Here is a 21,328-nt window from a genome sequence, read left to right as displayed (position 1 = left end):
TCTCCTTTTATTCCTTTCACTCTATTGGGCCAAAAGTTTTTTCGGATCTGCAAATCCTGTGACGAGGTCCGGCCCATAAATCCTTTTCACCTGCGGTGAATGAATAGGGCGTGTTCGGTAGAATGGGCTACATGATTAATTGATTATTAATTATTTTAAAAATATAAAATATATTAATATGATTTTTAATACAGCTTTTCTATAGAAATCTTTTGTAATAAAATACACCGATTAACAGTTCGAAAAAAGTGTGCGCGGAAAACGAGGGGTTTAGATAACTTATACCCCCGACCGAACGGAAATTTTTTTATTAAATAAATATTTTTAGCATGTAATTTTCTTACTAAACAATCGGACAATTTTTTCCAAAACTGAACCTTTTGGCCACGCTAGTGTTGGTGGCGTGGCAAGACAACGCTGCCACGTAACCTAGTCGGCGTAGCATGGCGTGACGGTCTTACCATGGCAAGCCGTTTCGTCACGTCAATGTTGGTGGCGTGGCCAAAAGGTTCATACGATGAAAATATTTTTCCGGAGGTTTAGTAATAAAATTATTTGTTAAAAGGGTTTAGAAAATAAAAAATTTCGCCGGAACGCGGCCTAGATTGGCTACCTAGTTTACACGTAAAATCTATTATTAGTGGATTTTTTTAGCATATACACGAATACTACTTTACAATTAAAACATGTTACCTTACTTCTATAATAAATTTCATATGTCTTTTCCTTACGGAAAGTATCCGTACAAGTTCAAATAAATTTAAATACTGCCCTAGACATTCCACTTACTATATAATATCTCACTCACCCTGTAGACAAGCACAGATCAAGAGGAGCCACCACCTATACGGTTGGCAACGCGGGGGTGGGGAGTGCTAGAACGCCCTCGGCCCCAGCCCCAAAATGCAAATAGGGGGAAAATGGTCCCCGCCCTCGAACAGGACCTCAAAATCCCTAAAAACTAGTGAGCAAACATCTCACTAAATTTTCTAAGTCCTAGATTGCGTTAACACACTGACATGCACAGATCAAACCGATCGGCGTCGGCTAGAGGCGGGGGGGGGGGGAGGGCAGACCGACCGAGGCGGCTGACAGCCGGCAGAGGGCGCAGGTTGCGGCAAACCGGCAAGGGCGGAGACGGGCAGGCCGAGTCGATGGAGTGTGGCGGGCGAGTGGGGTCCTAGCTTGCTAGGGTTTTGTAACTTTTGCTTGCACTCTCCATGGTCCACCGGTTTAGGCTGTTCGTCGCTATGGGCTAGGCCCAATAGTGGGTTAGTGCCTTAGTAGGTTACTAGGAAGTGAGAATTCACTTTTTATTTTTTTATATTTTGGGGCCCTGCGGGGATTCTCACGGGTTAAAACTGTCCCTCAACCCTGGCCTCGTTGGGGCCAGTCCCTGTCGGGGCCCTCCCCCATCGGGGATTTTGCCATCCCTAACCACCTAAGACGGGGAAGTAGGGCAGTGGAAAGAAAGGGGAGGTCTGGGTTTTACTTATCGTTTCATAAACTAAAACGGATGTCAAGAATATTGACGGTAACCATAAAAAACCAAACAAATTTAAATTCAATTTGTTAAAATAAAATCACCACGGTTTTGGGGTCAAACCGCATGGCAGTGAGCGGTTATCGCGCGGTAGATATCATGAGGTTTTGGTGAATACGATAATTGCGACATGTGTGACGATAACCATGGCGGTTTTTGCGATAACAATAATCGTGGGTTCACGTGAAAATTGGTGTGATATGTCGCTATTATCGATATACTTCATGATTATCGTGATATTTTTTGGATTTTTCTTCTAACTTTTTTCAAAAATTTTGAATTCTCAAGATCTCCATCGAATCAAACTACGATTTACCATTATCGTGTCCTGGCGGTATGACTGATTATCACCATGATTATCATGATATTGCAAACCCTGGTCTATATTGGGTCGATTGGGATGTGTTGCATGACTCATAAGGTAATCAAATAGTTCAGTTGTATCTTTCTGTGTAGAGGTCTGGAAAAATAACCAAGACCAAGGAACCAAACATAACTCAACCAAAGTTTTCGGTTAGCATTTTTCACAAACCAAAATTAATTCAATTAATTTGGTCATCAATCTTGATTAATCAAAATAACCGAATTAACCAAAATCAGGAAATAGACCATATAGCTACATTTTTTAGAGCATGAGATAGAAGAAAGAGCCACTATTATTATGATCTTGGCAAATTATTGCACATCGTTTGTTATTATCATGTGCTATTTAATTTAAGAAAATGACACCAAAATTTTATTGTAAGTTGCTTAATTTTTTATCCCCTCAAATTGTTGCATATTTCGGTCATGACCAAAGACCAAACCAACAGAAACCGAACTAGTCGTTCGAGCTTTTTACGGTGTACTAATTCAGAGCTTTGGATAACCAGATTTTCTTAAAGGTAACCAAATTAAGCAAAAACTCACCCCCTTCCTGATTCCAGGGGTTTTCTATTCAATAGAAGATATGGCTATAGGCAGCCCCCCCGAAAAAGACAAAAAATAAAATAAAATAAAACAGACAGTTAGTCATATGCGGCATAACTGGTCATCAGTAAAAACTGGTCGGTCGAAACAAAGAAAATGTGACGGCGATGGCGATGTTAAAGCAACTTCAACCCTTTCCCATCCTAACCTTCTATCTCTGTTTTTTTTTTATTAAATTATAAAAAAATTGTCTTTAAAAGTTTGCCAAGTATATATGAAAATACTGATTTCATTTGACATCCAGAAAATACTATGCTGAGTTTCTCTCGCGCCACCGCCCAAAAAATTCAATTGCGACGAAAAGAGGAGTGACGGCGTGGCCGAGTTGCGGTCTAGTGGCCGAGCCGCCGCCGCCACCACCCGCCGTACCGCTGCCGCCGAGGCCCGTTCCCGGCCGCCGCCGTCGCCCGCTCTGCCCCGGCGCGGCTCAGGTTGCCCGTCTTCACCATGACGGCGGCGAAGTCCTCCCAGAACTTGTCCAGGTTCTCGCCGTAGTACTTCACGAGGTCGTCGTCGCCGCCGCCGCCGCCGCCTTGGTACAGCTGCTGGTCCGTGTGCAGCAGCGCACGGCCGTGCGTGAGGCCCTGGTAGTAGTCGGTGTCGAAGGTGATCGGCGTGTCGTCCAGCGAGGAGAGCGCGTCGTTGTCGCCGGTGATCGGGCACTGCTCCTCGAGCGCGGCGGCGTAGGCCGGGTCCAGCGTGTCGGTCTCGTTGTAGAGGCGGCTGCGGAAGAATCAATTGTTTAACCCGGTGACCGGATAGGAGCCGTGACTGTGTGGGTAGCATTATCAAAAGAAGGAAATTTTTGGAGTTAACACGGTACTAAGGTCTCTGGTGCAAGTAACGAATTATCTCTTTTGGAACATTAGAGGTTGTGACCGCACTCATAGCTCCTCTATTTCTCAAGGATCTAAGGCACCGGGAGTAGCCCAACGTGTGGGCCGCTAGAGAGCACGACGCGGGTACCACTGTTTGGGGCGATGAGAGCGACAACAGAGATGGCAATGGGCGATGAGAGCGACAACAGAGATAGCAATCCCTCAACTTCCAACCGACCGTTTTGATAACTTAATGTGTTTTTGGTAAATGGAATATCTCTAACCGTTAGAGATAAAACAATTTTTCCTTTATCATATTGTTTACAAACTTGCTAAACCAGCAGATTTAGGAAACATAATTTGGGTAACTGTTGAAGTTGCTCTTAGAGTATGGCTGGCTCGTTTTCAGGGAGGGATTAGGTTTAATCTCACCCACACCATATGCAGTAAAAACATAGTTTACATAATTTTAAGTTAGATATTTCCTTGTTTGAGATCATAAGACGAGTGGGACAGACTATCCTGCCGTCCGTCTCGCGACACAGCCAAAGCAAAAGTTCCAGTCCTTGTGCACCACGTCTGCTCGCCAACTGACAGGTTAGCTATATTCTGCATGCACAAAAGACCATGGATGAATGTTAATATGCACGCCATAATATTTCTAATTCGACGCAGAAAGATATCTATAATTAAAAAAAAGATGATATTCAAAAGACAAACAAGAATAATGATACCTATTATTATCACATGGCTGAGTCACTCCAGAGTGCTTTGCAGCCTTTGCAACCGCCCCAGCAACAATAATAGGACCAACCCCATACGCCCACCAGACAAACAGACTCACTGGTTTCCTCTCCTTAGCAAGACTGCATCCAATTGTATTAAAAGATGTATAAGGCTTTACTGATGTCATTAGGAGTGCATCTAAATGAACTATGGATGGATTCTTACACTCTAATGCCCCCACACACAATAAATAATTTGTCCAATGCACAGTCTATATTCTCCACATTAAGTGGCTGATTCATCTGCATACCACAAGAGTTAGTTAAATAATATTTATTCATGATATTCTTAGCAGGAATTCTCAACAGCAGCTAGGAGGTTTCAGGCTTAACAAGATGTGTTAATTAATAGTAACAAAAACAACAGAACCAGTGCAATATAATTTCAATACAGATCCACTCGGCACTACTTATTCAACAGAATCTTTCATCATCATTTACCTGATATAGAAAGAGTAGAAATCATGGGGGTAATAAACTACAACAAAAGGAAATAATAGTGTCACTACCACTCAATTTTGACGTTTGATTTAAACACATTAAAAGTTCCCCATAAGCACTCACTTATTCCGGCCAATGGAAGAGCCTTCACTTTTAAATTAATATCTTTTTTACTCCTTTCTGTTCCAGTTACCTGGCTGTTCTTACCATCTCTAGTCTCACCGAGCTTGGTGAGCATCATGCAGACATGCAGTGGAACCTAGATTTTCGGGTCAATGGAAAATAGGTATGAGAGATGGACCAAAATCAACATCTACATGAAGTTCGGGCCAGGCATGGGTTACCCACAGGTATAATATAAAATCCGGCTAGATTTTCGGGTTACGGGAGGGCGTACCCACAGGCACAAAAATTAACCCCATGCCCATACCCATCGGGTCGGGTGTCCACGGATACTCGAACCCATGGGTAAAATTGCCATCCCTAGTAGGGAGACAGAATTTCTTTGTATGATAAACAAGCTAGACAATCTCTTAACTTTAAAAGTCAACCAAAGCATCAGCTTAATCTAATCACAACTTATATCTCATACAGTGTGTTAGATGAGTAAGGGACGCAGGGAGTAATAGATGAGGGGATGAGTAAGGCCCGATTTATCTACTGGAAGGAACAAGGAAGATATTTAACCATACTAGGGAGATAGGTACGGAAAGAAAAGAAAGAGTGCCTGTGCAATTATTTTTTTGGCAGTTCTTTTGTTCATTCCTTCTCCTTCTACTTAAATCAATTGCAGAAATCGTATGCTTGCATTTGATCTACCAAACTGACCATTTTCTTTATGTGTTACTGATCAGGATGTCAGGTAGCCACTACGTTTCAGTTATGGACCATAATCCACAGTGAGGTGACTGCCATCGGCGTGCTAGGGAGAGAGATGGACAGACTAGAGCAGAATTATTTGAGTAGTTTGTCCTTTCCATAACCAGCAGACAGGGCATTCCTAACTCCTAAGTAAGAACTCTTGTACCGAATAATTGGCAAGTGATTCCATTATGCAAACAAATCTATTACTAGATATTTTCCCTCTTATCCAACCAACTCTCCCGTGTCGAGATGTCCCAACTATAGCCTGATAATCCTGCTGCACCAGCACCAAGTTTTAGGTTGAAGAGTCACTTAAAGCCCATAAAGTAATAGTTTCAACCAGGAAAGTAAACTCTACCCCATCACTTCACTCTTGATCCGAGATTTCCAAAACAATAGCCTTAACAATACTACCAAGGTAAATGATCAAAGTAAAACAAGTGCATTAATAATAACAATGCAGAGAAGCATAAAAGTAAAATAAATGTATGCTAAAGGCTTGAACCCACCCCCACCCTCTCTATCTGAAAATCCTCACAACATTCACGCAGAAATTCACTAACAACTCTGTGCCTCGTCTTTTTGCTTCTTCTTTAAGCATGAGATTTGTGAGTAAAACTTTGATATACATATTCTTATTCTTAGCTATCTAGAAACGAAGGATGAAAAATAAACTACCATGAAAGAACCTAAAATCAACTTTAAGTTTTAAAATTCAAATTTTGGCTTAAACTTAAGCGAAAAGGTGGGGATTTTATCTGGAAACTGCGGGTGGATGGAAAGCTTAACCTTTTCTCTGCTGTGTACTGTGAGGTTGCGGCACCGGTACGGTAGGGTTGGACCGCGGGCGACGGCAGCTTCCAACCCTCCTCCGGACGCGGTGGCTGCCGCTGAGATGGCACGGCGAAAGGAAGGCCCATGTTCCCGGGAGGCCGCGGAAAGAGCGCGACGGACGGCCGACGAGCGCAGCAGCAGAGACGACATGGCCCTCCCTGAGACCCTGATCTGTTCGGAAACCCTAACAGCAGTAGAATCAGAACGAGCGTAGCCATGTAAGGGAGGAGGATGAAGGGGAAATCAACCGAATATGGCAGAAAAGGGAACAGGGGTCAACTGGAACTCACCCCTCGGCCGCCGGAGCTCGACGCGCCGCCGCCACCGTCCCTCGTTTGGATCTGAACACCTTTTTACCCTACCGAAATTACGACCGTTTTATAAAATAAAATATTTGCTCCCTTGGGAAAGAGTTTCTAATATTATTAATATGTTACTTAGGCCACCTCCAACAATAAAGATAGCATATTATCTCTAAGCATTTTAAAAGACAACTTCTCCGATGGTCTAGCTCTTAGCAAATAGCTCATAATACAAATGACCCTACCATTCATCCTCACTTGACATTAAAATATATGCAAGAGACTATCTCTTAATTAAGAGATAGCTTTTATCTCTCTTCTATTAAAAATTATATAGTATATCTTATAGATAGCTTATAGATAACCATTGGATGAGGCCTTAAGTGAAGTGGTACCTATACCTATATCTATATCTACACCCATTCGAGCAAGTATAATACAGGCTATAAGCCAGCTAAATGCTGATGTGAAGAAGAAAGGGGAAGAGTAGCCAGCTTATACACAAGAACCAAGACACACGTGACAGAGACATGTGGGTCTTGCATTAAAGATGAAGAGCTAACCACTATGTGAGTGGACTATAAGAAGTATTATAGCCAGCTTGTTGCCTATATTATTAACCTTGCTCTTATAATTAAACCAAACCAAATTAAGACCGAATTAATTTTATTTCAGAATAACACAGGAAGATAACTCATTAAACACACCAATCCTAATTTCAACGTGACGAAACCAAACCATGTGACGGTACGAAGTACAGGTGTACCTGACATGCACTCTTCTATGTCGACATAGTTCTTGTTGATGGAGCCTAGGATAAGCTTGTCGCACTTGGGATCTCTCCACATGGTGACTAACAATGTTGTCGTCCAGCATCAACTTGTTGTTGTTGATGATCTGGTATTCCACCTCGTTGAGGATCGAGTTGTCTGCCATCTGAAACCTACAGCCCTATCAAAAACCACCCTCTGAAATAATACTAAACTAGAAAATTGACCAGCAGTGGCGCCTAGAGACAAAATTAGCATCTCGTAGCCAAGACAAGCGCGTCGACCGAATCAGATCCTCATTGTGATCAAGCGCTGTCATTTAACCTTTTCTTAAGCTGTCGCGTCTACGCATCGCATCACTTTAATTGTTTTTCCTTTTAGCTAGGGCATTGCACATCTCTTTTTTTTAAAGATATGCGGCCTTTCATCATTTATATTTACTTTTTCCAAACAAAATTTAAATATAAATATAATTAACAACAACAATAATAATACCATGCAGCCTTCCACGTCACCAAATTTGCTTACGTAATGATTTTGAGAGTTAGCTAATAAACACCTTTATATGTGCTCTAAGGGCACGTACAAAGGGCTCTAATTGTCGTCTCTATCGCTGCATGCTCGTTAACGTGGAAGAGAGAGGATAGGAGAGAGAAAAGTGATTGATAGGCGAGAGAAAAGTGATTGTGTGGCATGGAGTCAGTAAAACGTCGACTCTTGGCGTATAAAACGAGGAGACAATCAGAAAATTTGCTTTGATAAGAGACGCTGATCAGATGGAATGCGAACGAGAAATTAATTAGCATGAGTCAGTTTTTTCAAGTGACGTGGCTTGAGATAGAGCCCATTAAACATGCCCTAATAGACTCTACCGCAATGTTTAAACATGCACATAAATCATGTAACAACATGCTTGCCAGCCACTTCACGTTTGTAAAGAGCCTACATTGTGCCTTCAAAACCAACGGAAAAAAAATCAGACTAACTCCACGTCAGCTTAGTGCTATTACCAATAATTCCTACCAATTAAAGACCACTGTCTAAAATACTATTTCTCTACCAAGGTTAGATATATATGCATCAATTAGATATTTTGTTTGTTCCATCAACCAATGTGATAATTTAATTCTGGACTTGATGTTTAATTTTGGAAATTATTGTTTTAATTTGTGAACTCATAGCTATTCTTTAGACCGACGTTGCAATTATGAATTATTTTAGATTTCCCCGTTACAACGCGTGAGCACTTTTTATAAAAAGTCTGTATACATAAGTTCATCGTCTCATCTCTCTAGTGTAGATTTTTAATTTTATGACAATTGATTTTTTAGACCAACGCATGAAACCGTTCTAAGCTTTTCACATGTACGCTGATTGAGCAGTGATTTCGCCATGTTACCAGCCACATCACGTGGCGATTCTATGTAACCGGCCCCGTTTAGTTCGAAAAAGAAATTTTAGATGTCGCATTGGATATTTGACTGGATGTCAAAAAGGTTTTTGAAGACAAATGAAAAAACGAATTTCATAATCGTCCGGAAACCACGAGACGAATCTTTCAAGACTATTAATCTGTAATTAGTACATAGGGATTACTATAGCACTTTATGGCTAATTATAGACTAATTAGGCTCAAAAGACTCGTCTAACGATTTCTCCTATAACTGTGCAATTAGTTTTTTTTCTTTTATCTATGTTTAATACTCCATTAAATGTCCAAAGCTTCGATGTGATATTTTTGGGAAAAAATTTTAGAACTAAACAGGGCCAAAATAACTGTCAAAAGTTACCATCTTCTATTTTTATATTGTTCTTGTTACTACTACTACTCCTCCTCCTCTTTACTCTTATTACTACTGTTACTACTACTACTGTTATTACTATTGGTGCCATTATTACTACTGCTATTACTATTAGTGCTATTATTACTATTGCTAAAATTAGGATATTATAATATAAGAGAAAGAGATTTTAGCCATACAATTGTTGTATATCCAAAACCACTTGTAACGTGTAACGGAGATAATATTATTTTTAATTCTTTTGGGCTGACTGAGTATGAATAAATTTGATGGGCTTATCTAACCAAAAAGAAGCCCAGTTGGCCAATCCCAGCAGTGGACAGCAACAGCGAGCCATGGAGCAAGAGACCGCCGCCGCCGCCGTCACGGCCGCCGTCGACCTGTCCCCGGTGGCGGCCGACCTCGGCAGGGTGCACCTCCTCCCCTGCGGCATCAGGCAGAATGGCGCCGCCGCCGTCTCGGACTACTTCAAGCCCAAGGACACAGGTCAGTCAGTCAGTGCGTGCGTTTCTTCTTGATCCCTGAAGCGACGGCAGCCTCGCCGCGAGGATCTCGCCTTCTTCTTCTTGCTGCCTGCTCGTTTGAGGAATCGATGCGTGTGTGTGTGTGTGCGCGTGTGTGTTTGCGCGCGCGCAGGCGTGGAGGTGGAGGAGGCCAGCTTCCGCGGGAGGAAGCTGCAGGGCGCCACCATCGCGCTCCCGGACGGCTACCAAGGTGCGTTTCTTGGATTGGTTTGATTTTTCGTCGATTCATACCAATGCGCACCAAATTGCGAAACAGCAACCGATGAACATGTTGCTAATTCGTTCTGCCAATCTTTCCATCATTTTGTGGAAAGTATGTTTCTTGAATTGGTTTGATTTTTTTGGTCGATTCATGTCATTCAGATTTTGGTACAGTACTAAATGAGTTTACTGTAGTAGAATTAATCTAGACAATTTATTTTTTTCTAATTCAATGCATTGATATATTTATACTACCATAATAACTGCTGGTAGTAGAATATTTTTTTTTGTAGTGGTAGTAGAACTTTACATCAACGATCGAGCTTATGATAATATTGGTAGTAGAATGCTACCACTAGAGAGAGTATCGTGGTCAAGCTCATTTACAGGCATAAATCTAGACATCTAGTAGTAATGACAATGATGGATCTGTAGTAGCAAATGAAAGTTGAATTAAGTGTCTGCTTATGTTGATCAAGTTCGTGGTGGTTCTACCAACTTTTTCTTTGTAGGTTATATATTGGAGAAGACGAGTGGAGGAAAGGATATGCAGAACTTGGAGGGGGAGGTTAGCAATTTCAAATCCCGTGCAAAATTCCAAAACATAACATATTGGAATCATGACACCACACCATCAGCAGAGGATCCCCTACCGCGGTGCTTTCATTTGCTAACTGTTGCGAATGCTGTAAGTTTATTTTTCAAAGGACTTATTGATCATTTTGTGAAGTGTGTGTTGTGCTTGTATACTAGTCTCCTTCGGTTCATTACTTTCTATTAGTCCTCAATTGATCGGTGGATTAATGTGAACCACCTAGCTATAGGGGTGTAACAGAAATAATTGGTGTAGTTCGTTTGACGCCCTATCACCGGTAATGTTATCTTTCAAGTTGGATACTTCTGAAATATTATAATTCTGTCTAAACTATGACATGCTAGTCTCCATTATTCAATGCTTGACTTAGAGGCAGTTCTGTTTTATTCTTTTTGGTAAAATCGAGTTCTTCACCTTCTTGTGCTTACTCTACATTTGATGAACATATTGCTAATTTGTTGAGATTAGCTATAGTATTCTCTACTGGTAATATTCCACTACCAATATTATTGTCGGTAGAAGAATCTTGACCGTTCATTTGAAGTTCTACTGCTAGTAGAAAAGAAAATGTTCTACTACCGGTAGTTGATGTGGTAGTATAAATAAATATGATCCATTATATTAGAAAAAATAAATAGGCTAGATTGACTCTGCTACCAGTAAAGAGCATTGTAGAACACCTATAGTTTGTTTTCCCAATCTTCCTTTCATTTGATGTAATACACTATACATACTAGGACATCATACTTATTTACTGAAAGGGCAATTTGGCTAACTAGAGTTTTTGCCTTTCTGTTAATTCAGGTGCACAAGCCAGTGACCGCCGAAGAGATGGCCAATATGTCAGCAATGCAGAATCAGAGCAGTTAACAGGGATTCATGACATAACGATGCTGCGATTTCACATGATATGACTGCAGCATTAAGAAAAAGAAGCTAGCTATTCAGCGTGTAGTTTCCAGCAGGTGAACCATCCTGACTATCAACCCATCTAGCAAGCAATCTAGTATTTCAATGTCAAGTTCCAACTGAAAAAGAGACCATCTGTGAGCTTGTGGATGCAGATACTCAAGCAAGAAACTTCGCATCAAATGTACTACCACTTTTGAATAATTTTAGCTTAGGACTCTGAACTCCATTTTTACCTGAATCTGTTATTCAGACATTCAGTATATCAGTGACCTGTAATGTTTGGACAGTAAACCAGTTCATATGTCCTGGTACTTACCGTGCTGTAATATTTTGGGAAAGATACTCCTTTGACTTGTATTAACGTGGAAAATTTCTTAGATAGTATAGCTGCAAATATACATATAGTTGACCTGATGAGTTCTATATGCATCAGTAAGCATTTCCATCAGCTCCGGTTGACATAGTATGTTTAACCGTACTCAATGACAAAAAGTTGAGATAATATAATCTATGCCACTATAAGTTTATTCCGGTTTAACGATTTGCCACTAACATTGTCATGTTTTATAATACACTGCCAAAATTGTCAATTGTTTTAAAATATATCATTGATCAGGTATTTTCAAAAGTACACACTGAAGTTCGGAAAATTATGATTTTTTTGGGCGTTGCCTCCTTTCACAAGATAGAAGTTTACTATATATATCAAAAAAATATTTATTTTGAAAAGTTATTTTGTGTGGAATGAGGGAGGAATCACTTAAAATATAATAGCACAAAATATTTTATATAGCATATAAAAGATGATTTACATCAATAATAGCAACACAAAATGTACATTCTATGTAGCATATGAGAAATAAATTCCTCACAAAAATGCATGAAAGATAATTTATAATTTACAAAAAAATAGTGATGAAAAAAACAAAATACTTGTACACAAACTTATATTAAGCAAGGAGGCTACACAAATTTTCTTTTGAAACTTATAATGGAATAAATTAATTGTTAACCGTGTATGTCTATAAGGACATTTTGTGTATTTTTTCTTCAATGGTATATTGGAACAATTGATAAACTTAGCAGTATATTATAAAAATGGACAGTTTCAGTGGCAGATTGGTTGAACCGGGACAAACTTAGTGGTATGGAACGGACTCTCTCCAAAGTTTAAGAAACAATTTCAGAATTGAATTATTCTTAAAACAAAGCACCTGCAGGATTACATCAAATTACAAAGTTACAACATATTGGCCGCAAAAGCCTCCTCCAGAATTCGATGGAAATACAAGGGGATTAAAAACGGTGGGTTCTAAATTTCTAGCTCACCTTGCTAACAGAACCGAGATACAGATCTGAATGAATGTTTCCCGGCAAAATACAGATCTGAATGAGACAGCTCAACATTGTGGTACAATCCTCTAGCAGAACTAGGAGAATATTAAAAAAAAAAATCAAAATAATCCACTCAACGATCTACTTGGCAATGGTGGATTTATGATTTCATTGCAAGCTATCAAAGAAGCCAGAGCCAGCCTTTGCTTTCAGCTCGTGGCCAGCATCTTTACCCATCTCAACCATGACATCAAAATCATAAGGTCCAGTTCTTGAAGTCTCATATACTGTAAACAGCATCACAAGAAAAACAATTTAATTCAATGATAAAATACAGGTGTTCTGTATCATAGATTTTATTGAAAGAAAGGGGATACCTATAGACCCATCGGGTGAAGCCAATAGCCCTCGGAATGAACAGTTCCCATCCTTGTCACGACTAGCATATGCCGCAATTGGGGTTCGGCAGTTGCCATCAAGAACTGACAAGAACTCTCTTTCACATGCAACAGCTAATCTGGTATCTTCATGGTTCAATGAGGACAAGTAATTCATCTGCAAAAGAAGGGGCAAAGAGAGAGATGCCTCATATAATCTTTAGCTTGCAGCGCATCAAAAAAAGAAGAAGAACAGATCATGCAAGCAGCTGCCTCATTCTGCATAGCTGTACAGGGCATGTGTGTATCTCAATAACAGAGCAGAAATATGGGCTGACATGAGAATATTCTAAAAGAATTTTTTGTCTATTGATTGTTTAAATATTTAAAATAAGTAACATATGGTCAGGATAAAGAGTAGCAAACAAATGGATCAAGGCTGCACTAGGTAAATGAAAATGTGAAGAGCTGCTTGACAAGGTCATCAGATTTGTGAACAATTATGTGTCATTAGTTAACAGCATGAGTGGCACAGCTGAGAAAGAAAAAGAAGAAAGACAAGATGTGCTTGAACTTGTCAGTTTACCAGAATTAAAAGGTTTGAGTTAAATTTGGGTATGGCATTCTGCATGCAGCTTCTATGATTTTTTCTAATCTACAAGCAAAAAGCATTAGATCCCTACCATTGTGTCATCATTGCTTCTGCAAGCTATTCCAATAGCACCTTGAGCAACTGCCGGAAGCATTTCTTCCACTGATAATACAGATGTTGCAGTTTCTGCCATGTTTAACCGTTTTAGTCCAGCTAGTGCCAACAATGTAGCATGGACATCTCCTTCTTTGAGTTTCCTTAAGCGTGTCTGAACATTTCCTCTGAAGTTAACAACCTGAAAAGCATTCACTAATATTAGGCCCCTACTAGTTACATAATTTACCTTTTTTACAAAGGTGATATGGATAACCCTTTCACAATAGAAATCTATGCAAAGAAGCACTACCAAAAACACTACCAATACATAGAGTCATGAATGTGTATAAGTCTACTTACTTTAAGGGATGGATATCTGTAGAGAATCTGAGATTGTCTACGCAAAGAAGCACTACCAACAACACTGCCAGCAGGAAGCTCCGCAAGAGAATTTGCAGTCAAGCATATGAATGCATCTCTCACATCTTCTCGTGGGAGATTACAAGGCAATATTGTGCCTTCTGGTAGATATGTTGGAACATCCTTCATCGAGTGAACAGCAATGTCGATTCTTCCCTGCAAAAGTGCATCATCAATCTCCTTGGTGAATAAACCCTTTCCTCCAATATCTGCCAGAGGTTTGTCCAAGATCATGTCTCCTGTGGTCTTAATGATGATAATCTCAACAGCCCCCTCCTCGGCTAACTCCGAGTGTGCGGCCTTCAGTTTGTCTCGGGTTTCATGAGCTTGTGCAAGTGCAAGAGGACTGTCCTACATATCCAATAATATGAATTACATACTTGCATATCTCAAGTAAGATACTCCATCACACGAAAAGTAATTTAAAAAATCCCTTTTTTTCGTACAAGCATAAAGTCACTTTCAAGCCAAAATTGAAAAGAGGGTAAGCACAACAATTCCTGTGAATTTCTCATAGAGTATGGGTTGCAATTTTTACAGGAATTCCAAGTCAAAATCAGAAGTTCATAAGAAAAAGGGCATCTCAAGTCTAGAATTGTGCAAACAACCACATGTAACTTCCAGCTAGATTATAACAGAAACAACACAACCTGTCGTGTTGACCAACAATCGCACATCAGACATCAAAAGTCCACTTTTGCTTACTGAAAAAAGTTCATTCTTTAGCACAATTAAAGTTAACAATGGCAAGGCACCATTGATCCAAAATACCATAAAAAAGATCTCAATTAACTGTATTGAACCAGTGCTCGCAATGCCTACGCAGTCGAGTCAGAGTGACAACTCAGCACCCAAATTCCCAAGGGAAAGAAAAAAAGAAGAAGGAAGAGGGAAACACAAGATCTCGTAGGCACGTCCACCACACTGCGACTCCAAATCCAACCAATTTAGCAGCTAAATACGCGATTTTTTGTTACCAGCCATCGGCACGACTACCACCCAAAACCCCAAAATTAACAGAGAAAGAAAGGGTGGACCGATTCTGATCACCTCCCGCGGGTGCCAATCCGGATGAGCGAGACCTTGGGCTGCGCCTCGGCCTGGACGGCGACGGCGGCGCGCACGGGGCACCTCCGGCGCGGGCGCGCGAGGCAGGTGGGGGAGCCGAGGAGGGAGAGGTGCGCGGTGGTGGCGGCGCATCTCAGCGGCGGCGGCGGCGGCGCCATCTCCTCCGAGGAAGATGCGGGGGCAGCAAAGAAGAGATTTTTGTAAACAAAGAAACAACCCGAGCTGAGGCGGGGTGGCTGGGTCGTCGTGCTTTTGCTGCTGGCGCTCGTGCTTATGGCGTCGTGGTGTTGGGCGTGGATGGATGAGGGACGGGGAGGGGATAATGCGGCGTCCGGATTAGCCAACCGCAGCGAAGTCTTTGTGCTGCTGCAGCACAGCAAGACGGAGAGATAGATGGGATCTCAGTGCTCTTTTATTATTTTAATTTGCACAACTTATAGAAATAGTAATAATAAATACTAAATCCGTTCGTAAATGTTGTTGACTTTTTTATATATATATTTAACTATTTGTCTTATTTAAATCTTTTTGTCAAATATGTAAACCTATGGGTAAAAATATATTTAATCATAAATAAAATAATATAAAAATAATTAGTAATTATGTAAATTTTTTTAATAAGACGAATAGTCAAACGTGTTTAAAAAAATCAACGGCGTCAAACGTTTAGAGATAAAAGGAGTATAAGCTAGGACCCATAAATTATATAGTATCTAATAGTTCTAACTCAGGAGAAAGAGAAGATTGAGATAATATATTTTAATTCATATGACTAGTCCATAAACCATATAGCTAAAGATAATTTATCTTATTTTATCTCTTAATACTATTTTCATAATGTTAAAGTAGGCTATGTAGAGTTATAAAAACCACTTTTTTGATACGGAATACCCTAACTGTATGTTCTAGTGTCTACTCTATCTGTTTGAAATAAATAATTCTATAACTAAATGCCAGTACTGTTGTTACGAACTGAATAGATTTGTAGATTTGACAAATGAGATCGTATGGTTTATTACCTATGACCTGTTTGTTTCTTTGGGGTGGAGAGAGTACGGTTTATGAATTATGGTATGTTTGACCAATGAAATTGTAAAAGATATTAAATCTACTTAACATACTATGGATATAATTGGTTAGCTCATTGTCATATAAATTGATTAATCTATGCAAGGCAAGAAGATAGGATATAGGGCATGTTATTCTTTTATCGATGAAGGATGAAATATAGATTATCTAATTCTTATGATAGTTATTTAAAGATATAAACAATAGAATTAATTATTATATAATTTGCATTAACAAGCAAATCGATTATATGTAGAAAATAACACAATCTAACCCATCAAACTTCTCCATATACTCCCTCCATGATTAAATATATGACGTTGGTTAGTTCAACGTCATATATAAAAAATAGGAGGGAGTATAATATACATGGATGAAAACATAATCAATCTTTTCTCATCGGGAAATTTAACTATTTGCCACATAGTGAGTGGTAAATCTTTTGTCACTCTTCTCTTACTGTAGCTGTGAAAGGAATTAAGTGAGAGTGGCAAAAAATTAAAAGCAATCATTTAAATTACTAAACATAATCAACCTCCTCTCATCTCCAACAAACGATCCATCATTTTAATTTCTCATAAAGGAGTAACAACCAAATTACTAAATATTTGAATGGAAGCTAAAAATGTCGCTGCGGAGATGCTCGGGGATGACAATGTGAGATCTTTGAAATAGTCAATTTACTTAGAAACTTAAGGGTCCATTTGCACTTAGCTATAAGCCTTGTTTTTGTTATAAATATGAAACACTTTTGTTTAGTTGTGGCTAATAAAATTAGAGATTTTTCTATATCCGAATTTTTTTATAGGATTAATGTTATACTGCCTTCGTTTCACAATATAAGTCTTTCTATCGGATCAGTCACACTACACATTAAACCATTAAGAGCATCTTCGAGATATTACCAAAAATAATTTCTAAAATTACTATATTAGAAACTATCCCAAAATAATTATCCTTGTAAACCTTTTCTAATTTAACATTGCTCACATATTTAGATTTAGTTTTCATAGAGGCATGACTCCTGCAATTTTTTTCAACTCCAACGGTGGCTGAACGGCGAGGACGCCGTCGGTGCGCAGATGGAGGCGTCTGAAGGATGGCGAAGACGGACGATTGATGGAGGGCATGGAGGTTGGGCGTGGGCATGCAGTCGAACCGTCGGGGATAGAGAAAGAGCGCGAGAAAGGAAAAAAAAGTAAGTACCGAGAAAAAACAGATTTTTTACCCCGTTAGAGCAATCAAGAGTAAAAAACACCTTCAATACCATACGTAGTATAAAATAAAACAAACCAAAAAAAAAAAGAAATTGCAAAAACTAATGGTCCTCCATGGTCAGTCTGTCGACCGTCGCCGCGCCGGCCGCCGGCGTCGTGCCGCCGCCGCCGTCTCCGAAAACCAAGCCGGTCTCCGTAGCCGAAGCGCATGCTCCGACCATTGCAAGAAGGCACCTCCTCCTCGCCTCTGCTGCCTCCACGCTCCCCACGGCCACTGCCTCTGCCGCCGCCGCGGCCCCTAGCTTTTCCGAGATCCCCGGCTCCGGCGGCGTGAAGGCCCTCGAACTCCGGGAGGGTTCAGGCGAGGTCCCGGCCGACGGCGACCAGGTAAAGGCGCCGCCTTTCTCCACAAATGAATCTGGGGCTATCTCCTTTCTTGTTTTGACTAAACTAGTGGGGGACCTTGGAGATGCATTAACTACTTGAAACTGATGCAAATCATCGCATTGGCGGATTCAATTCGCTTCTTATGATGAAGCCATTACTCTCTTGCGATGCTATTTGCAATACCTCTGGGCCTGTCTGAATTTCTGGTTGAAATTCAGTTTATCTGTTTCCGTGGGAAAGATATCTGAAAGTTTCTTATGTTTACTTGTGTGAACTATGAAGGTTGCAATCCATTACTACGGCAGATTGGCAGCGAAGCAAGGGTGGCGCTTTGACTCCACCTATGATCACAAGGATGAGACCGGTGATCCGATGCCGTTTGTATTCACCGTGGGGGCTGGAAAAGTGAGATAATGCCACAAGATTTTCATCGGAACTTCTTTTCAAACTCCAAAGAAATGAGTCACATTGCTGACACTACATTACAATCTACAATTTTACATACAAGATCTTGAATACTTCCATTCTGAAGTCTGCTCGCTAAAATTTGCGGTTACGATATTTTGATGTTATATTGTTCATAAAAAAAGCAACATGGCGTGGTAGCAGTGTCAAACGGACTCCTGAAAGGTCAATTATTCAGATAACTGCTATATTTTCTCATTATTATTTTACTTCAGGAGTTTAAAATAATGTAATTGAGACACAACTCGCACCCAAGTTATAAATAATGTAGAAGAGGTTCATGTTTTTGTTATGCAGAGAAATTTTACTGGCTAAGTAACAAACAAGGGGAACTATATCATCCAATGACCTATGAGGTTATGATATGCATAGGTCTAATTTTAAGATGTCGATTTATATTCTGGTTTGGAATACATATTCTCACTTCAGATTTTTTGAAGAATTTAGACTAAAGTGTACAAGCAATCCCTAAACTTGTTCACCTGTGCTATCTAGATCCTCCTATACTCAAAATGCGCATCTAAGTCTCAAAGTGTGTCATTTAGGTCCCAAATTGTCACGACCTCTTCGGGGTCCTACTTGACACGCCACACGGATGTTGATGTGACATCATCTTTAACAAATCATTCACTGTAGATTTAAAATAATGCCATGTCATCGTTTGTGTGGCATGCCACATCAGTGCCACTTAGGATCTTAGAGGGGTTGTGGCAATTTGGGATCTAGATGACACTTAACAAGTTTTGTGACCTAGATGTGCTCCTTACGATTTTTTTTTGTTTTTATGGTATTGTCAACTTGGTCGTATCTCCCTTTTATCTGACATCTGCACGGTATGTTTTTTGGGATGTTTGTTTTTTAATGTTTTTGGGTGGTGACAATATTGCCTAGATCTTATGCATGAGTTATTCAGGTTATACCAGGTATTGAAGCAGCAGTGAAGTCCATGAGAGTTGGTGGTCTTCGCCGTGTGATCATTCCACCATCACAGGGATATCAGAACACATCACAAGAACCTATTCCACCTAATGTAAGTATTGTTCCAACAAAGTTCCATGCTATCAGGAATTCTGGATTTCTATGCCAGGCTACTGTTGCTTAGCTGAAGTTTTCCCAATCTTGGCAATTCCTACATGTCCTTTATTAGTTGGACGTGTCAAATATTCAAAACTGATCTATAAATTGTCCCTTTTGCGTTAATACAGAGTCACATACATATGAATGCTCATCTTTTGATTCTTTATCCAAGATTAAAGGATGTAACTGTAAAAAATATGGAGAAAAAAACCTAATTTTTCTCTGCTGCTTCTGGTGCAGTTCTTTGATCGACAGAGATTATTTACTACTATATTTAACCCAACACGCCTGGCAAATGGTGAGGGTTCCACTCTTGGTACACTCATCTTCGACATCGAGCTAATCAGCATAAGGCAGCATTCATAACTGTTCAGCACTGCCAAGGCTGTAGGCTGATCAACACCCTGATAGAAATGTTTTGGCACCTTGATGGCTTTACTCTAGTGTCTCAAGGAAGCTCTGATCATACTTATGTTCAATCCCTTCTGTAATGTGAAGAAAACATACTGATGTCCTCATTCCTTGAGCAAACTAAGTGTATATACCAGATTTTATGGTACGGAAAGTACAAGCAGAAATCAATTATACACAACACACTTGGATTCTAATTCAATTTAATGTATACATTTCTTTTGATATACATCAAGAGAGAGGAATTCTACACGTTACATTGCAGTAAAGAAGACGTGTGGGCATTTCTCCATTCTTTGTCCACATGATCTATTGCCTTTTTTAACAGGCTGGTTGTTGCTCTTGAAGAGTACTAAAATATTAAATAAGAGATTAGAGATGCTTCTGCAATAGAACACATGGTGTTTGGTATTAGTACACTTTTAATCTCAGATAAGTAGATATAGTCTTTCTTCGATGTTGCAAAAAGAAAAAAAGAATGGCGATTCTGTTCAGTGTGCGCCGGTGCTGATTTTAGTTTTTTATTTCCTCTCCATTTGATTATGATTCAATTGTTTTTGTTTTGTTTCAACAAAATGCAAAGGTGACGCTTTTCATATTTTGGCCATGTTCATGCAGCCTGAGACCAATCCCAGTGTGTTCTCAGAAGTTTCCTAGAAGCAATTACGGGTCCTTGATCAAAATACCTCTATGCTGGGATGAAATCTTGTGGTTAGGTTACATGACTGTGGGTGGGTTCCAAATTGATTATGGAAATGAACCACATGGAACATTGGCAATCACATGTCATGAATGCAATTTACTGTAAGTGCTATACTTTTTTGTTAACACAAAAAAACACTGCCATAGGGGTTTCCTCCAGCGTTTCCCAGTAAAACTAACCATAAAAAACACTGGACAGCAAATCCGTAATTTGATGTCAATTATTAAGAAGAAAATATAAGCCACACCATAGTCGAGAACATAGATTGACGGGGCTGAAACCACGCATTCACGCCACTACACCAATAATCATATATCAAGTTGTTTCCGTTTATACTACGAGTTTCTCCACATATTGTGCCCGCGGGGAAAACCTTAAGAAAATGCCATTTGAGAGAAAAACAAAAAAATCGAGTAGATCATAGCGCTATGGAGTCATAGCCTATTATCAAATGATCTGTTGTAATGTCACATATATTACTAGCACATAAAAAATATAACTTTTCAGGAAAATCAATAGGGCGCGTTCGGGAGGATGGGTTGAGATTCTAGTTAGCAGCGCATGCAAAACGAAAACATCATTAGTATATGATTAATTAAGTATTAGCTATTATAAACTAAAAAAGAATTAATCTAATTTTCTAAAGTATCTTTTATATAAATATTTTTATCAAAAGATACACCATTTAGCGGTATGAGAAACGTGCGCGTGGAAAAATAGATATTTATTAGCCCGGACCTGCTCTCTATAAC

General features: G+C 39.7%; 4 protein-coding genes across 6 annotated transcripts; 2 read left to right on the top strand and 2 right to left on the bottom strand.

Annotated features, from left to right (window-relative positions):
• Positions 1-3,689: 3,689 nt before the first annotated feature.
• LOC102701233 lies at positions 3,690-6,654 on the bottom strand. 2 transcript variants are annotated; one of them, XM_015832902.1, is made up of 5 exons: positions 6,545-6,654; positions 6,210-6,438; positions 4,282-4,358; positions 4,065-4,196; positions 3,690-3,939 (listed from the first exon to the last, which is right to left on the bottom strand). In XM_015832902.1, exons 2-5 carry the CDS (start codon positions 6,402-6,404, stop codon positions 3,933-3,935), a joined length of 411 nt encoding a protein of 136 aa, XP_015688388.1. In that variant the 5' UTR covers positions 6,405-6,438; positions 6,545-6,654; the 3' UTR covers positions 3,690-3,932. The 2 variants fall into 2 exon arrangements, with proteins under 2 accessions (XP_015688388.1, XP_006646932.1); XM_006646869.3 differs by having other exon boundaries at positions 6,210-6,425; positions 6,545-6,653.
• A 2,773-nt stretch (positions 6,655-9,427) lies between these two features.
• Positions 9,428-11,796, top strand: LOC102700958 (ribonuclease H2 subunit C). Of its 2 annotated transcripts, XR_001549548.2 has the most exons (5): positions 9,436-9,614; positions 9,765-9,842; positions 10,366-10,541; positions 11,253-11,413; positions 11,513-11,796. XR_001549548.2 is itself a non-coding variant. In XM_006646868.3 (4 exons), the coding sequence occupies exons 1-4, from the start codon at positions 9,464-9,466 to the stop codon at positions 11,316-11,318; spliced, it is 471 nt and encodes a 156-aa protein (XP_006646931.1). In that variant the 5' UTR covers positions 9,428-9,463; the 3' UTR covers positions 11,319-11,795. The 2 variants fall into 2 exon arrangements, 1 of the variants encoding a protein (XP_006646931.1); XM_006646868.3 differs by having other exon boundaries at positions 9,428-9,614; positions 11,253-11,795.
• Positions 11,797-12,529: 733 nt separating this feature from the next.
• Positions 12,530-15,598, bottom strand: LOC102718990 (porphobilinogen deaminase, chloroplastic). Its single transcript, XM_040521378.1, has 5 exons — positions 15,231-15,598; positions 14,121-14,526; positions 13,756-13,959; positions 13,073-13,250; positions 12,530-12,982 (listed from the first exon to the last, which is right to left on the bottom strand). Exons 1-5 carry the CDS (start codon positions 15,404-15,406, stop codon positions 12,864-12,866), a joined length of 1,083 nt encoding a protein of 360 aa, XP_040377312.1. The 5' UTR covers positions 15,407-15,598; the 3' UTR covers positions 12,530-12,863.
• A 1,900-nt stretch (positions 15,599-17,498) lies between these two features.
• LOC102718713 (peptidyl-prolyl cis-trans isomerase FKBP17-1, chloroplastic) lies at positions 17,499-20,056 on the top strand. The gene is made up of 4 exons (XM_015832981.2): positions 17,499-17,920; positions 18,203-18,325; positions 19,299-19,415; positions 19,703-20,056. Exons 1-4 carry the CDS (start codon positions 17,648-17,650, stop codon positions 19,826-19,828), a joined length of 639 nt encoding a protein of 212 aa, XP_015688467.2. The 5' UTR covers positions 17,499-17,647; the 3' UTR covers positions 19,829-20,056.
• The last annotated feature ends 1,272 nt before the right edge of the window (positions 20,057-21,328 follow it).

This window comes from Oryza brachyantha, chromosome 2 (genome assembly GCF_000231095.2).
Source record: "Oryza brachyantha chromosome 2, ObraRS2, whole genome shotgun sequence".
Lineage (NCBI taxonomy): Eukaryota > Viridiplantae > Streptophyta > Magnoliopsida > Poales > Poaceae > Oryza > Oryza brachyantha.
This window is presented reverse-complemented; position numbering and strand designations above follow the sequence as displayed.

Bases quoted from the DNA above. Each gene is read 5' to 3' on its own strand.
- LOC102718713 (XM_015832981.2), top strand. From the start codon at position 17,648: ATGGTCAGTCTGTCGACCGTCGCCGCGCCGGCCGCCGGCGTCGTGCCG. The intron at 17,921-18,202 runs GTAAAGGCGCCG...TGAACTATGAAG, and splicing joins TCCCGGCCGACGGCGACCAG to GTTGCAATCCATTACTACGG. The intron at 18,326-19,298 runs GTGAGATAATGC...TGAGTTATTCAG, and splicing joins TCACCGTGGGGGCTGGAAAA to GTTATACCAGGTATTGAAGC.
- LOC102701233 (XM_015832902.1), bottom strand. From the start codon at position 6,404: ATGTCGTCTCTGCTGCTGCGCTCGTCGGCCGTCCGTCGCGCTCTTTCC. The intron at 4,359-6,209 runs GTTAAGCTTTCC...TGTGGTATGCAG, and splicing joins CAGTACACAGCAGAGAAAAG to ATGAATCAGCCACTTAATGT. The intron at 4,197-4,281 runs GTAAGAATCCAT...AATTGGATGCAG, and splicing joins GTGTGTGGGGGCATTAGAGT to TCTTGCTAAGGAGAGGAAAC.
- LOC102718990 (XM_040521378.1), bottom strand. From the start codon at position 15,406: ATGGCGCCGCCGCCGCCGCCGCTGAGATGCGCCGCCACCACCGCGCAC. The intron at 13,251-13,755 runs GTAGGGATCTAA...CTTCTTTTGCAG, and splicing joins GAAGCAATGATGACACAATG to ATGAATTACTTGTCCTCATT. The intron at 12,983-13,072 runs GTATCCCCTTTC...TGCTGTTTACAG, and splicing joins TTCACCCGATGGGTCTATAG to TATATGAGACTTCAAGAACT.
- LOC102700958 (XM_006646868.3), top strand. From the start codon at position 9,464: ATGGAGCAAGAGACCGCCGCCGCCGCCGTCACGGCCGCCGTCGACCTG. The intron at 9,615-9,764 runs GTCAGTCAGTCA...GCGCGCGCGCAG, and splicing joins CTTCAAGCCCAAGGACACAG to GCGTGGAGGTGGAGGAGGCC. The intron at 10,542-11,252 runs GTAAGTTTATTT...CTGTTAATTCAG, and splicing joins TGCTAACTGTTGCGAATGCT to GTGCACAAGCCAGTGACCGC.